The sequence below is a fragment of the Vulpes vulpes genome, chromosome 10 (assembly GCF_048418805.1).
Source record: "Vulpes vulpes isolate BD-2025 chromosome 10, VulVul3, whole genome shotgun sequence".
Classification (NCBI taxonomy): Eukaryota; Metazoa; Chordata; class Mammalia; order Carnivora; family Canidae; genus Vulpes; species Vulpes vulpes.
The window spans coordinates 57,409,218-57,424,015 of NC_132789.1; the positions used below are offsets into that span (position 1 = coordinate 57,409,218).

The 14,798-nt window shown below is 36.7% G+C and overlaps 1 protein-coding gene across 1 annotated transcript in view; it reads left to right on the forward strand.

Moving 5' to 3' along the window:
- Nucleotides 1-14,798, forward strand: part of ZDHHC17 (zDHHC palmitoyltransferase 17) — an 88,179-nt gene that overhangs the window by 27,838 nt on the left and 45,543 nt on the right. The window contains exon 3 of the mRNA XM_025992153.2: nt 7,570-7,692. Within this exon, the coding sequence (XP_025847938.1) occupies nt 7,570-7,692 (123 nt within the window). The remainder of the gene's footprint in view (nt 1-7,569; nt 7,693-14,798) is intronic.

The following is a 14,798-nucleotide window of genomic DNA, read 5'->3' on the forward strand; positions in this document are numbered from 1 at the left end:
TTGCTGATAGCCTTTTATTAATTTCCAGAGTTCTGAAGAACTTGACTATTGACACTTAATGCCAGTTTTTTCATTACTTTGGTGCAGAGACAAACTTTCAAAGTTTCTTAGTTCACTGATGTCACTGTACTTTCCTGAATGTTATATAGTTGAAAATCAAAGCACATCTTGAATGTTATATAGTCGAAAATCAGAGCACATCGTGCCGCCCGTTTTTAGCAAATTCTGCTGTTACGTTCATCTTTCCTTTTGAAACTGCTCCTTTTGATATCTCCTTTCTCTCATTTTTGATTTATCTGTTTCACCCATATGCATCATTCCCATCAGCAAATAGACTCCAGTATCTATCATATTAAGAAAAAAACAACCACTTTATCCTTCACATACTCTTGTAACTGTTCTGTTTCTTGAAAAATGTCTATGCTGTCTGTAATTTCTACCTTTGAAAACACTTATTGTGAAACATCTCAATTCTATGGTAAGGTATAGAGAAGAACATAACTGTCAGATTAAGCAGATGCTACTAACATTTTGCTGTAATTGCTACAGGTTGCTCAGTGTGCTACTACTCTCTTCCTTCTCCCCAAGGAAACCTTTCTTGAAACTGCTGTGAATCATTCTCATTCCTGTACATTTATTTCGACAAACATCTATAAATAAAATATGCCATTGTAATATATACCTAAAATTTATATAAATTGTGTTCTACTCTGCATATACTTTACAGCTTGTTTATTATTTTTTAATAAAAAAACATAGCTTTTGTGATTTATTAGTGTTGGTAAATAAGGGCCTAATTGTTCAACTGCTTTGAATTCTTCTTCTTTTTTTAAAAAATATTTTATTTATTTATTCATGAGACACATGGAGAGAGAGGCAGGGACACAGGCAGAGGAGAAGCAGGCACCCTGCAGGGAGCCCAGTGCGGCACTTGACTCGAACCCCGGAATCATGCCCTGAGCTGAAGGCAGATGCTCAACCACTGAGCTACCTCAGGTGTCCCTGCTCTGTATTATTCTCATTCCTTGCTGAGGGACACTTAAAATTGTTTCTGTAGTACTTTTTTAATTGCAAACATTGCATCAATGAATGTCCTTTTTCCTGTGTATACAAGTACTTCTAGGGTAGACAACTCAAGTGGAATTTCTGGCTTCTACATTATGTTCCCTCATCTTTACCAACTATTGCCAAATTGATTTCCAGAGTGACTGTGCCAGTTTGTACTTGCACCTGCATGAAATGAATTCTTTGATTACTTCTTGCTAAATCCTAGTTTTGTCACACTAACAATTGTCAGGGTTTTTTGTTTGTTTGTTTTTGGTTTCTTTCCCCAAGATTTTATTTATTTATTCATGAGAGACACAGAGAGAGAGAGAGGCAGAAACAGGCTGAGGGAGAAGCAGGCTCCGTGCGGGCAGCCCGATGTGGGACTCCATCCCCAGACCCGGGATCCAGGATCACGCCCTGAGCAAATGCAGACGCTCAACCGCTGAACTACCCAGGGGCCCCCAACAACTGTCAGTTTAAGAGTTGTGAAATGTTTTTTTGTTTTGATTGTCTTTCTCTGATTACAAATGGTATTGAATATATTTCCTGTGTTTATTAGCCATTTAAGTTTTTTTCCTGTGCAAACTGCCATTTTAAATCCTCTACTTATTTTGGGTTCTTTTGTCTTTTTGTGATTGATTTGTAAAAGTTTTTTATGTATTTCGGTGGAGTCCAAAAGAAGTGAATGGTATCTATGTCCCCTTGGTGCCCTCCGGAGTCCTGTCTTGCTACTCTCCTCCACCCCTTTGCACCCCTCAGTCATGCAGCTCACCATTCAGTACTCCTTTCCAGGGTGTCAAAACTCGTATTTTTTTTCCTGCAACAGTGTGATAGGAACTTGTCCTCTGGAAACCTGGACTTGCACAGAGGTTCTCTCATCTGTGGGTTGTTGTCTAAGATACCATCATCCAGGGTTTCCAGACCCCTGTCAAGAAGGACTGGAGCCAGTTTATGGGCCACTGCAAGATCCGTGGTTGGATCTGTCTGTATATCTGTTACCCAACACATGGGTGGGTGAGACTTCTCAGCTCCCTTCAAGTGTGGTACTGGATCCGACAACTCCCACAGAGGCACTTTTGTCCATGACTAGATCCCAAATTACTGTTGTTGGAAGGGGGACAGAACGATGTATGTCTTATTCTACTTTGATGCTGACATCACTCTGGTCCATTTCTCTGTACTCTTTTTCATTTGTTTCCACATTGTACCACATTGTTTTAATCGTTTCTTGGTCTACACAGTTGTCTTGGCTATTTTTAGCCTTTTACTCTCACAAATGAATTTTAGGCTCTACTTGAGAAGTTCATAAGATACTCATTTGTGATTTTAATTAGAATTTCATTGAATTTGTAGACCAATCTGGGGGAAATTGATGTATATATTTCTTTAGGTCTTTAATGTCTTTCATAAATCTTATTTAACTTTTTTTTTTAAATTTTTATTTATTTGTGATAGTCACAGAGAGAGAGAGAGAGAGAGAGAGAGAGAGAGAGGGGCAGAGACACAGGCAGAGGGAGAAGCAGGCTCCATGCACCGGGAGCCCGACGTGGGATTTGATCCCGGGTCTCCAGGATCGCGCCCTGGGCCAAAGGCAGGCACTAAACCGCTGCGCCACCCAGGGATCCCCCATAAATCTTATTTATAGTGAGAGTAGTATAATTAAATATGCTTCTCATTATTATTTTAGATGGTTTAGCATTTCATATTATAATGATGTAGAAATCTGATCCTAAATTTATTTTACTTGGATACTTTGTTATAATGATCTTTTTTTTTTTTTTTTTTTTTTTTTTTTTTTGCTGGAAAAAAGATAACCTCAGAAATATACGTAATTCCCTTAAGGAAGAATTACAGCATATACTGTATTTACTAAGTCATAGTAATTAGTTTTTCAGTATTACTCACTAGGCAAATATTTTACTGAACTTTACCTTGTAAATATACATGTTTTTCTTAATTTTTATTTTTAAAAATTTTTATTTACATTCAGTTAATTAACACATAATGTATTTATTATTGGTTATGATTCATCAGCCTTATGTAACACCCAGTGCTCATTATATCACATGCCCTCCTTAATGTTCATCATCCAGTTACCCCATCCTCTCCTCCCTTCCCCTTTAGTGACCCTCAGTTTGTTTCCTATGATTAAGAGTCTCTTATGGTTTGTCTCACTCTCTGATTTTGTCTTATTTTATTTTTTCCTCTCTTCTCCTATGATGCTTTGTTTTGTTTTTTAATTTCCACATGTGAGTGAAATCCTGTAATTGTCTTTCTGTGATTGATTTATTTTGCTTAGCATAATATCCTCTAGTTCCATCCACATCTTTGCAAATGGCAAGATTTCATTTTTTTTTGATGGGTAAGTAGTATTCCCTTGTACCACATCTTTATCCATTCATCTGTCCATGGACATCTGGGCTCCTTCCATAGTTTGGCTATTGTGGGCATTGCTGCTATGAATATTGGGATGCAAGGGTCCCTTTGGATCAATACATTTGTATCTTGAAGGTAAATACCCAGTAGTGCAATTGCTGGGTTATAGGATAGCTCTGTTTTCAACTTTTTGAAGAACCTTAACACTGTTGTTCAGAGTGGCTGCATCAGCTTGCATTCCTACCCACAGTGTAAGAGGGTTCCCCTTTCTCCACATCTTTGCCAACAGATGTGTTGGCGAAGATGTGTTGTTTCCTGACTTGTTCATTTTAGCCATTCTGACTGGTGTGAGGTGGTATCTCATTGTGGTTTTGATTTGTATTTCCCTATGCCGAGTGATGCTGAGCTTTTTCTCATGTGTCTTTTGGCCATTTGTATTTCTTCTTTGAAGAAATATCCATGTCTTCTGCCCACTTCTTTTTTTTTTTTTTTCTTAATAGTGTGTTTATTCATCAGAGACACAGAGACACAGGCAGACACAAAGGCAGAGGGAGAAGCAGGCTCCCTGTGGGGAGCCCGATGAGGGACTCAATCCCAGTACCCCAGGATCACGGGATCACAACCTAGGCCCAAGTCAGACACTCAAGCACTGAGCCCTCCAGATGTCCCTGCCATTGTTGAGTTTGATAAGTTCTTTATAGATTTTGGATACCAGCCTTTTATCTATGTCATTTGCAAACATCTCCCATTGTGTAGGTTGTCTTTTGGTTTTGTTGACTGTTTTTCCTTTGCTGTGCAAAAGCTTTTTATCTTGATGAAGTCCCAGTAGTTAATTTTTGCCTTTGTTTCCCTTGCTAAATATCCATTTTTAAATCACAGTTCTTACAAACTATTCAAGTTTTGGCATTTTCATAATTAAAATAAATGGGTTTGCACTTGTTAACAAAATTATTTCAGAATATTTTAGTGCATCCACATGAGGTTTTTATAGGTGATATATTTAGGTCTTTCAGAATCTGTATATATAATGATGCAAATATTTCCAAACATACAATTTTTAAAAAATATTCTCTTTACAGCAAGTTTTTTTCTGAAGTAGAAGTAGTTACTTTCTGTGTTTAAAATACTGCTTTTGCCTTGAAGGGGAACAGACTGTCTTTACCCATTTTAAGAATGGATTGGGCGCCTGGGTGGCTCAGTCAGTTAAGCATCTGCCTTTGGCTCAGGTCATGATCCCAGGATCCTGGGATTGAACCCCCACATCAGGCAGGCTCCACACTCAGTGGTGAGTCTCCTTCTACCTCTACCCGACTCGTGCTCGTGTGCTCTCTCTCTGTCAAATCAATAAATAAAATCTTAAAAAAAAAGGAGTATATGATTGATAGCATACTGTGCATTCATTTACCAGCCCCTGCCCCTGCAAAAGCTAGTAACTTCGAAATACTTTTCTTTTTTGTTAAAGGGAAAATGCAGTTCATTTCTTTGCATGGTTAAAAAGATTTTTGGGGCACCTGACTGGCTTAGAGAAGTGTGTGACTCTTAATCTTGGGGGTGAGTTGAAGCCCCATGTTGGGTGTAGAGATTACCTACATATATACATTAATTTAAAAAAATGATTTTTGTTGTCACTTATCACTTATTTAAAGTATGAGGTAGATTCTGCTTTTTAATGTGTGTCTAGTTCACTTAACTAGGCACAGGTAGGCAGATTTCTGAAAAAGAGCAAAGAACTTAAGGTACCACTGTCATCTCCTGTGGATTGTGGAATTCTTGCTCTTCCCAGGTTGATTACCTTGTCCATGTGTGTGTGCATGTGTACACACGTAGTACAGAGCCAGTGAGGGCAGCAGTGTGAAGGCTGTGTTAAATATTAGTGAAGCTTGATTTACTTTTTTTTTTTTTTTAAGATTTTACTCATTTATTTATTTATGAGACACACACACACACACACACACACACACACAGAGGCAGAGACACAGGCTGAGGGAGAAGCAGGCTCCATGCAGGGAGCCCGACGAGGGGACTCGATCCCCGGTCTCCAGGATCATACCTGGACTGAAGGTGGCGCTAAACTGCTGGGCCACCCCAGCTGCCCTGAAGCTTGATTTATTAACTACCCCATGAATATAGGTAGATGTTTTAATATTTGCTTCGAATGTCCCATTATGTCCCCCAGCCTCACCCTGTGGTGTGCCTTCTCCATCTTGGAGACCACTCTGGGAAATTACAAATATACTCAAAGCTCATTTAAATTTGCTTTTGTGTCTCATATTTCCAAGGACCTAATATTTTGTTTAGAATAAAATGGATGGTTTTTGAAGCTCCATGATGGATTCTTGGTGGTTTATTGTACTCTTCTCTTTTTCCTTCCTTCCTTCCTTCCTTCCTTCCTTCCTTCCTTCCTTCCTTCCTTCCTTCCTTCCTTCCTCTCTCTCTCTCTCTCTCTCTCTCTCTCTCTTCTTTCTTTCTTTCTTTCTTTCTTTCTTTCTTTCTTTCTTTCTTTCTTTCTTTCTTTCTGACTTTATTTATTTATTCATGAGAGACACAGAGAAAGAGGCAGAGACACAGGCAGAGGGAGAAGCAGGCTCCATGCAGGGAGCTCGATGTGGGACTCAGTCCTGGGACCCCAGGATCACGCCCTGAGCCTAAGGCAGACACTTAACCGCTGAGCCACCCAGGCGTCCCTGTACTGTTCTTTCCATTTTTGCTTATGCTTGAAATTTTCCATAATAAAAAGTTTAAGAACTTTATATTGCCACACAGTGATCGAAAGCTGAAGGAGGGAGGAAAGGATCAGGCTTGCCACAAATGCCATTCTTCTTTATCAGATAATCTTTCCTAGAACTCTCCCAGTATACTTTCTCTTTTCTCTCATTGGCTTAAATGCATAGGACTCTTCTTCCACCAGTCCTGCTTCCCATCTCCACACATTCTTCTTTATTTGTTCTCAGGAATATCAAAGCTAAATTTGTAATCAAAGAATACTGAGGTTGGGAAGCATCCTTTCTTCTTTTTGTTCTTATAAATCATTGATAAGCACTTTGTTAGTTTTTTTGTGATTTAATATTTTTTAACATAATTGCATTTTTTATAAAAATCTTTAAATGTTTTGTGGAATAAATGGTGATATTAGTAAAAACAAGCAATCATTAGACATTTTATTTCTGGTATCCTTTTCTCTTCCAACTGATGAGATATTGCATACTTGTAGATGAGACATTTAAAACTAAAAGTTTTACTAATGGGATTATTAGTAAGAGCTGTTGGAATATTGATTAAAAAAATTTTTTATGTATTTATTTGAGATTGAGCAAGGGGGAGATATAGCATGAGCCGGGGAAGGTGCAGAGAGAGAGGGGCTTGATCCCAGTACCAGGATCATGACCAGAGCCAAAGGCAGACGCTTAACTGACTAAACTACCCAGGTGCCCTGGAATGTTGATATATTTTTTTTATGGTAAAAAAAATTTATATTTAGATTCATAGCCAGCTGGACTCAGTTTAGATGATCCCAATTTTGTTGGCAACATCCAAAGCATCATAGTCAGGAGCCAGTCGAACATATGCTTTCTTCTCTCCATCAGGCCTGATCAAGGTGTTGACCTTGGCCACATCAATGTCCTAGAGCTTCTTCACAGCCTGCTTGATCTGGTGCTTATTGGCCTTGACATCCACAATGAACACAAGTGTGTTGTTGTCTTCTATTTTCTTCATGGCTGACTCAGTAGTTAAAGGGAACTTGATGGCGTGCGTAGTGATCAAGCTTGTTTCTCCTGGTGGCGCTCTTTCGAAGATATTTGGGCTGCCTTCGGAGACGCAGGGTCTTGGGTCGTCAGAATGTAGGTGACATGCGGATCTTCTTTTTTTTGTGACTGTGCACGCCTTTCAGCACCGCTTTCTCAGCTTTCAAAGCCTTTGCTTTGGCTTCGGCTTTCGGAGGGGCAGGGGCTTCCTTCTTCGCCTTCGGTGCCATCTTCGTGAAAGGAGCGGAATGTTGATATTTTTAAAGTAACATTTTACCTTGAGAAGTCCATTTTAATTTCCAGGTATCAAAATGGAGCATTATTTTCTTGTAGACATGTTACTTTGGGGGTTAAATTTTTTGTCAAATAGTAGTAACAATCTCATATTTTCTTTCTTTTTAAGATACGGAATATACGAACGCTGCCGAGAATTGGTGGAAGCGGGTTATGATGTACGGCAACCAGACAAAGAAAATGTTACACTCCTCCATTGGGCTGCCATCAATAACAGAATAGATTTAGTCAAGTATGTGTTTTCTGGATTTTAAAGTAATTATTTATTATAAAATTATTATAAATAATTATGAAAATTAACAATTTCTAAAATTCATTGCTTTTAAAATGTAGATTTTATGTACTTTTTTCCTGAAAATTATTTTTTAACATATATTGATGCTCATTTGTACAAGGTGATGTGCTGAATGCTTTTCCATGTATTTTTCTTTTAATCTTAGTTCTTAAAATAACCCTATGTGAACACAATAATTACTGTTCTCCTGATGTGAAATTTGAAGCATAAATAGATGAAATATGTTACCAATGACATGCAGCTAATAAAAGTTGGAGTCAGGGTTTCAATAATGTAACTTGCAGCTCACATTCTAAATGTAAATTCTATAGGGAAAAGCTAGAGAAAAGAGGGATTACAAAGATAATAGGTAATAATCTGTTTTAAATATTCATGCATACTGTATACTGCATACTTAGTATGCATAGTATGAATGCATACTAAGTATAAATGATTTTTATTATTGCTAATCTGCTTGCTTAGTATTAATAAGAGGTAGTTAGATAAGCAAGAGTCAGGGTGATAAGATGTCTTAGTAAATCTAGTTTAATATTCTCTGACAGTTTGGACATAAATTCTTTAGATGAAGACATGAATCTGAAATAAACTAGTTGCAGACATGCAGTTAAGTACAGCATACAGAATCCAGGGACAACTAGGATATTAATGCTAGGTAAAAGAATTCGCCCCTTTGAATACTAAATAAATTACTAAGCACTGAACTCTGAATCATTTCTTCCAGAGAGCATATCTCCATTTTATTTGTTCCTTTTTTATTCTTGTATGTCTAACCTTCCTCCTTCTGCCTTCAATATGGGTCTACTGATATCTTAATTCATTCTTTTTTTCTTTCTTTTTTTTTTTTTGTCGTAAAATGTTTTTATTTCATCTTCATTTGTGAAAAGATTTTCACATGGTATAGAAATCTAAATTGGCAGTTTTGTTCATTTTATTTTTGTGTTTTACTCATTGAAAATATGATTCGTCTATTTTCTGGCTTCTGTTACTATTGAAAAATCATTCTAGATATTGTGCTTTGGAAGGCTTTTTTTTTTTCCCCTTCCTTCTGCTTTTAAGATTTTTCTCTGTTTCTGGTTTTCTGTAGTTTCATGATGATGTAACCAGGTGGGGATTTCTATTTATTTACTCTGAGATTGCAAGGAATTCTCAATTCTTTGGATTGATGTTTTCATCACTTCTGAAAAAAATCTCAGTTATTATTTCTTAAAATATTGCTTCTACCCCACTCTTGTTTTGCTCTCCTTCTGGAACTCCCAATTAAACGTCTGTTTGACCTTTTTGTTGTATACTTTGTGCCCTATATGTACTACTATCCTTTGGTGTGCTTCATTCTGAGAAACCTCTAACTTACATTCCAGTTCATTTATTCTCTATGTATAATCTGTTAAATCTATTCATTGTGTTCCTAATTTTATTTTTGAGTTCTAGAATTTTTATCATTTGTTTTTTACAAACCTGTATTACTTAAATCATCTGTGGCTGAAATTTTCAGTCTTGTCTTGTATACTTGAACATAGTGAATATAGTTATTTTATAGTTGTATCTGAGAAGATAGCCTGTATCTGTTAATGTTGTTCCTTTGTGTGCCTGATTATCTTTAAATATGTACTAGACATTGTGCTTGAAAATTATTTGTTGAATAATTGGAGGCCTAAGATGAAATTTCCATTTGTTTTTGCTGTACCCACCTTAAATTTAATTTCAAGGCTTTATATTTTGTGGATCATTCAGGTGGCTGAAGACCAAGCTAGGGCCAGTTTACTTATGGTCGATAATTACTGCTACAGTGTAACTGTTTTGGGTCCCAACCCTTGTTTTGCTTTTGTCTGCTTAGCTTGCTTCTTGGTCAACTCTCCCTTGTCTGCAAATTATCTCTAGGGCAGATGGTGCCCAAGCAGTTTTCTAACTTCTCCAGATTTTAACGTTCTCCTGAATCTGGGCCTGGTTAATGCTGGTTAATCTTCTTAGGTTTTACTTTTTAGGAAATGTTTCTTAGATTTCATTGAACTTTCTAAGTTTTCTTTAATGGGAGGGTTGATTCAAATTATTATTTTTCTTTTTTGATTCAAATTATTTAGCCTTCTAAACCTGTTTGTTTTTCAGTTAATGTTATTTTAATCAAAATAATGTGTAAACAATTTAAAAACTCAAATAGTACTTAAAGGCTTCAATGGGAAATGGCAATCCCTCCCTACCCACTCAGTCCTGTAGCCGAAATAACTATTTTTAGCACTTGAGCTGTTTCTTTTGGTATATACTCTTTATTTCATATACTTATGTTGCTACATTTATCTAGAAAAAAATGACAGCACTTCTGCTTTTTCATATATATTCATATATATATATCTTTAAGATTTCTCATTAACAATGCAAGTAAGAGCTGCATTTTTAAATAGCTATATAATCAGTTATATGGGTTTAATTTATTTAATGGTTTTCCTGTAGATGAGTGTTTAGATTGATGTTGATGTTTTTATCATTAACAACCAGTGCTGTAATTGATATCTTAGTCACATATCATTTTGCTAATGTTCATACATATCTGTAAAATTCATAGGAGTAGAAAAGTTAGATAAATTTTGAATTTTAATAAAATCGCCAACTTCTGTGTTGTTAATTCTTATCAGTTACTATATTTTGACTTTCTATTTTGAGATAACTAGATGTCCTAAATCTCCTCACCATTAATAATTCTTCCAGCGCCTACTATAGTTTTAGTTAAATCACCATGCAGAGTTTAGGTTGTTGTATGTAAATTCTCAGTGCTAAGCCCAGAAGTGTTCCATGATTATCTGTTCTTTCCTTGTGGAATTTTGATTTTTGTCTGAAGTAATAGTTAACTTCATGTTTAAAATTTTCTCTATGTTGTAACTAATTCTTCCCTTTTAGAAGTGTAAAACTCTTCTGTATGGAAACAGAATCACCTAATATATCCATTCCATTTTTGGAGGTGAGGAATGGAGGAAATCATTCCTGGAATTCTCCACTTTTCAGCTCCAACCCAAATTGTTTGCTCTTTAGCGCTAACATGCAACCATTATAGGGAGACTTTCCTTTGCTGTTATTCTGGGAAATCATTTTGCTCCAGTGTTGGTCTAAGTTTCCTGGGTCTCAGGTTTTTGTGTCTATGGGGTTGCTATCTGGTTTTAGTAGAGCACAATTTCTGATAGCTTTCTGAGAGAACACTTGGGAGGTCAAAGTTCTGAAGTTACTGTCATTTCTGCCCTTATACATTATTGGTTGCTTGGCTGACCATGAATTTAAAGATTAAAAATAGTTTTCTCAGAATTTTGAAGCATTACCTTATTATTTCCTTAATTCATATATTACAGTTGGGAGTCTCTTGGTTAAAAAACCACACATTTGGGCAGCTCGGGTGGCTCAGTGGTTTAGCGCCGCCTTCAATCCAGGGCATGATCCTGGAGTCCCGGGATCAGGTCCCATGTTGGGCTCCCTGCATGGAGCCTGCTTCTCCCTCTGCCTGTGTCTGTGCCTCTCTCTCTCTCTCTGCATCTCTCGTGAATAAATAAATAAATCTTAAAAAAAACACATTTGTGTTTAAAAATAAATAAAGTCTGAAGTGAGAAATAGAGACAAAAAGACTTGCTGCTGCCTACCTTACAAATGTTCCAAGCCACGTGTGGACTAGTGAGGTTATAGAATAAAGTCAGTAATTGTAGCATAGGTTAATAATCGGTGTCTGTGTGCATTATATTTTCAGGTAGATAAACTTAATTTTTCACAGTGCATAATCTACCAAATTAGTTTCCTTTTTTTGTTTTTTAAAGATTTTATTTATTTATTCATAGACACAGAGGGAGAGAGGCAGAGACACAGGGAGAGGGAGAAGCAGGCTCCCTGCAGGGAGCCCGATGTGGGACTCGATCCCGGGTCTCCAGTATCACACCCCAGGCTGCAGGCAGCGCCAAACCGCTGCGCCACCAGGGCTGCCCCCCAAGTTATTTTCCTAAAACAAGGTAAAGGCAGTTTTCGATAACAACTGGTATTCATAGCCTCAGGATTATTTTGTTCTACTGCATTTGGAATTACACCTCCACTTAAAAGCTACAGTATATCCATAGCACAGCAAATAGCATGAACATCATTTTTGCATAGGGCTCCCATACTCCTAGGTCCTGGGGGAGTGGCTTGAGGTCATCCAGTTGAGTTGGATTTAGCACACATAGTAGGAACTCAGTGCTTTTATAGTAAGAGCAAGCTTGCTCTTTGTTCCACAGGAGACATTACCTCATCTCTCAAGGCTGCTTGATACAAACACAGCTCGGAGAAATGACCTATGTAAAAGTAGTCAGGACCTTGCATTCTATTCATATACCTGTAAGACATATGGGAATGTGAGAGACCCATGGGGACGTGTCTCTTCTAACAGTTATGTTCCATCAGGGTATATTAAGGGTACTTACTGCAAACAGAGTAGTTGTGTCACTTTCATGATGATAAGGTGTAAGTATAATGTGGGAAGGCAGAGATGTTCACCTCAGCCTGGATTGTTTGTATTTCTGATGTTTTCAAGTGAAAGTCTTTAAACTATTTTTCAACTTTTCCCCTAATGTAATAAAATAGAAAAGATTAGCTCAAGCTCTTGTCTTCAGTAGTCTTTTGTTACCTTGAGATTCTTTGTTAAAAGTAACTAATAATACTTGATTTCATTTTGATTTCAAGTCAGACCTTTATTAAGGAACATGGGGCTTTGTTAAAAAAATATTGAGTTTAAAATTTTCTGAAAACACATTGTATGTGTGGCTTATTCTTCTTCCCTGGGAACATTTTTTTTTTTCTTTATGTGAAAAGTTCACATTATTGTGAAAGTTCACATTATTGTGTACTGATATGGCTTGCTTTATTTATTTACTGACTTACTTTAAATCCAGTTTGTGGCCATTAAGTTGTCACTTTTAATCAGGAAACTTGCCTTTTTGGATTAGGGAGGTGTTCTTGCATGTGCCCTCAAGAGTGCCTTGCTTTCATTTTCTCTGTTTGGTTTTTCCCCTCAGGAACTCAGATACTAACACCAACCAGATCTTTCTCTTACCATTATCCCAAGTACTTTTTTTTCTTTTGGTTAAGATTAAATTAAATTAATTAATTATTCATTTTAAAGAGAGAGCATGAGCAAGAGGAGGGACAGAGGCAGAGAGAGAATCTCAAGCAGACTCTGTGCTGTGTGGCACCCCACATGGGCTCTATCTCACAACCCTTGAGATCATGATCTGAGCTGAAATCTGAAATCAGGAGTGGGATGCTCAGCCAACTGAGCCACCCAGGCTCTCCATATCCCAAGTAATTTTTATCTCCTAATATAGCTATTGTGCTTTGGGGGAGAGTTTCTTTATTTATCTTTTAGTGCTTCCTTTGAATTTCTAATTTTATCTTTTACATTTTCAATTTCAAGCATTTTTTTTCTTGATCTCTGTACCCCCCCCCCCTTAAAAAATATTTAGTTCTTCATATCTTGAGTATATTCTCTTAGATTTTGGAGGATATTAATTGTAATTTTCGTTTTGTTTCTTAAATTTTTCTTCTCTATATATTACCTATTTATTTTAGACTTCTGTTTATCTCCTTCTGTACTTGAAACTTTCCTCAATTATCTGGTCATATTTAGGAGAGATATATCAAAGCTGATTGGAAGTTGTAGAACTTACATCACAACAGGATCCTCCCAGATGTCTGTTTCTAGTTTTTCTCTGGAGTTGTTCAGTGTTTCTTAGAGAAGAATCTTCTACTCTCTTTGTGAGAAGGAGCTGAGTATCTTGAGTATATGCCTGCTGACTTGAGCAAGGTTATGATTGTTGTTTATAGTGTAAACTTTCATTGAATTATTGTTTTTTCAGTATAGTGTCTCATATGGTTCTCTGATTTAATTCCATGAGTCTTAAATTTCTCTAGTAAAGGTGTACTGAATATACCTTTGAGAAAGTGCTGAATGGTTGAGTGTTAAAATCAATGTGAGCCTGAGGCTGGAGCCAGAAATCCTCATTCATACAATGAAGATTAGGGATGTAAGAATGATTCTAAACTTTATTTTTTTATTTTTAAAAAGATTTTATTTACTTTTTCGTGAGAGGCAGAGAGAGAGGCAGAGACTGGAGAAGCAGGCTCCATGCAAGGAGCCTGATATGGGACTCGATCCCGGGACTCCAGGATCACACCCTGAGCTGAAGACAAGACGCTTAACTGCTGAGCCACCCAGGTGTCCCAATTCTTTAAAAGAAGAATTTGAGTTAATATTACAATAATTTTAAAATTCTGAGTAGTCACATTTTAAGTTTGAACATAACAGTGCACAAAGAAATACTTACCTAGTACCATCAGCTTCCTGATTGTTTCAGTGTCGCTAAAATGCCTGTGATGTTAAATATTGAACTTTCAGTGAAAATATAAGTTACCAAACAACTGTTTTTTTTCAACTTTTATTAGCTTTTAGTCAGTATTTTTGTTTATAGTCTACTTTCTTCATTACATTCTACAGAGGTAACAGTGACCTTTAATTTCTTAGTCTTACCCATTTCGCTTCTCATTGGTATCCCCCTCTGGAGACATAGGAGTTTTAGCTATTTACGTTTCATCTTTCAAATGGTTTTTGATATCTCTTGTTCATTGATGATCCCACCTCAAAACCTAGGGATCATTAATTAGTACCTGTGAACATTCCTTGATAATCTCGTAGTAAGCAGGGGGGCTTGAGTTTAAAAATAAGAATCACACGACCATCTCAGAATTATGTAGTTTTGAGCTAGGGTCTTAGCAGCTTTAAAGAATAACATGTTATAAAAAGTTAGTACTTCTCTTCTAGTAGTTTGCAATGAAAAGGCGATAGTTCTTATTTAGTATGCAGAAAAAAAGTTCTCCTGTCCTTATGAAAAAAAAAAAGTTGCACTGTAGAACCAGTCTGGAAATCATTTTTTTTTGCCATAACCCTAGCAAAGATTTGAAATGTGAATAAAAATAACTTTCAGGAACAAATATATTGACTATAGAGAAGGTAATAAGATTGCCTTTAAAAATATCCCAGTTCTTAT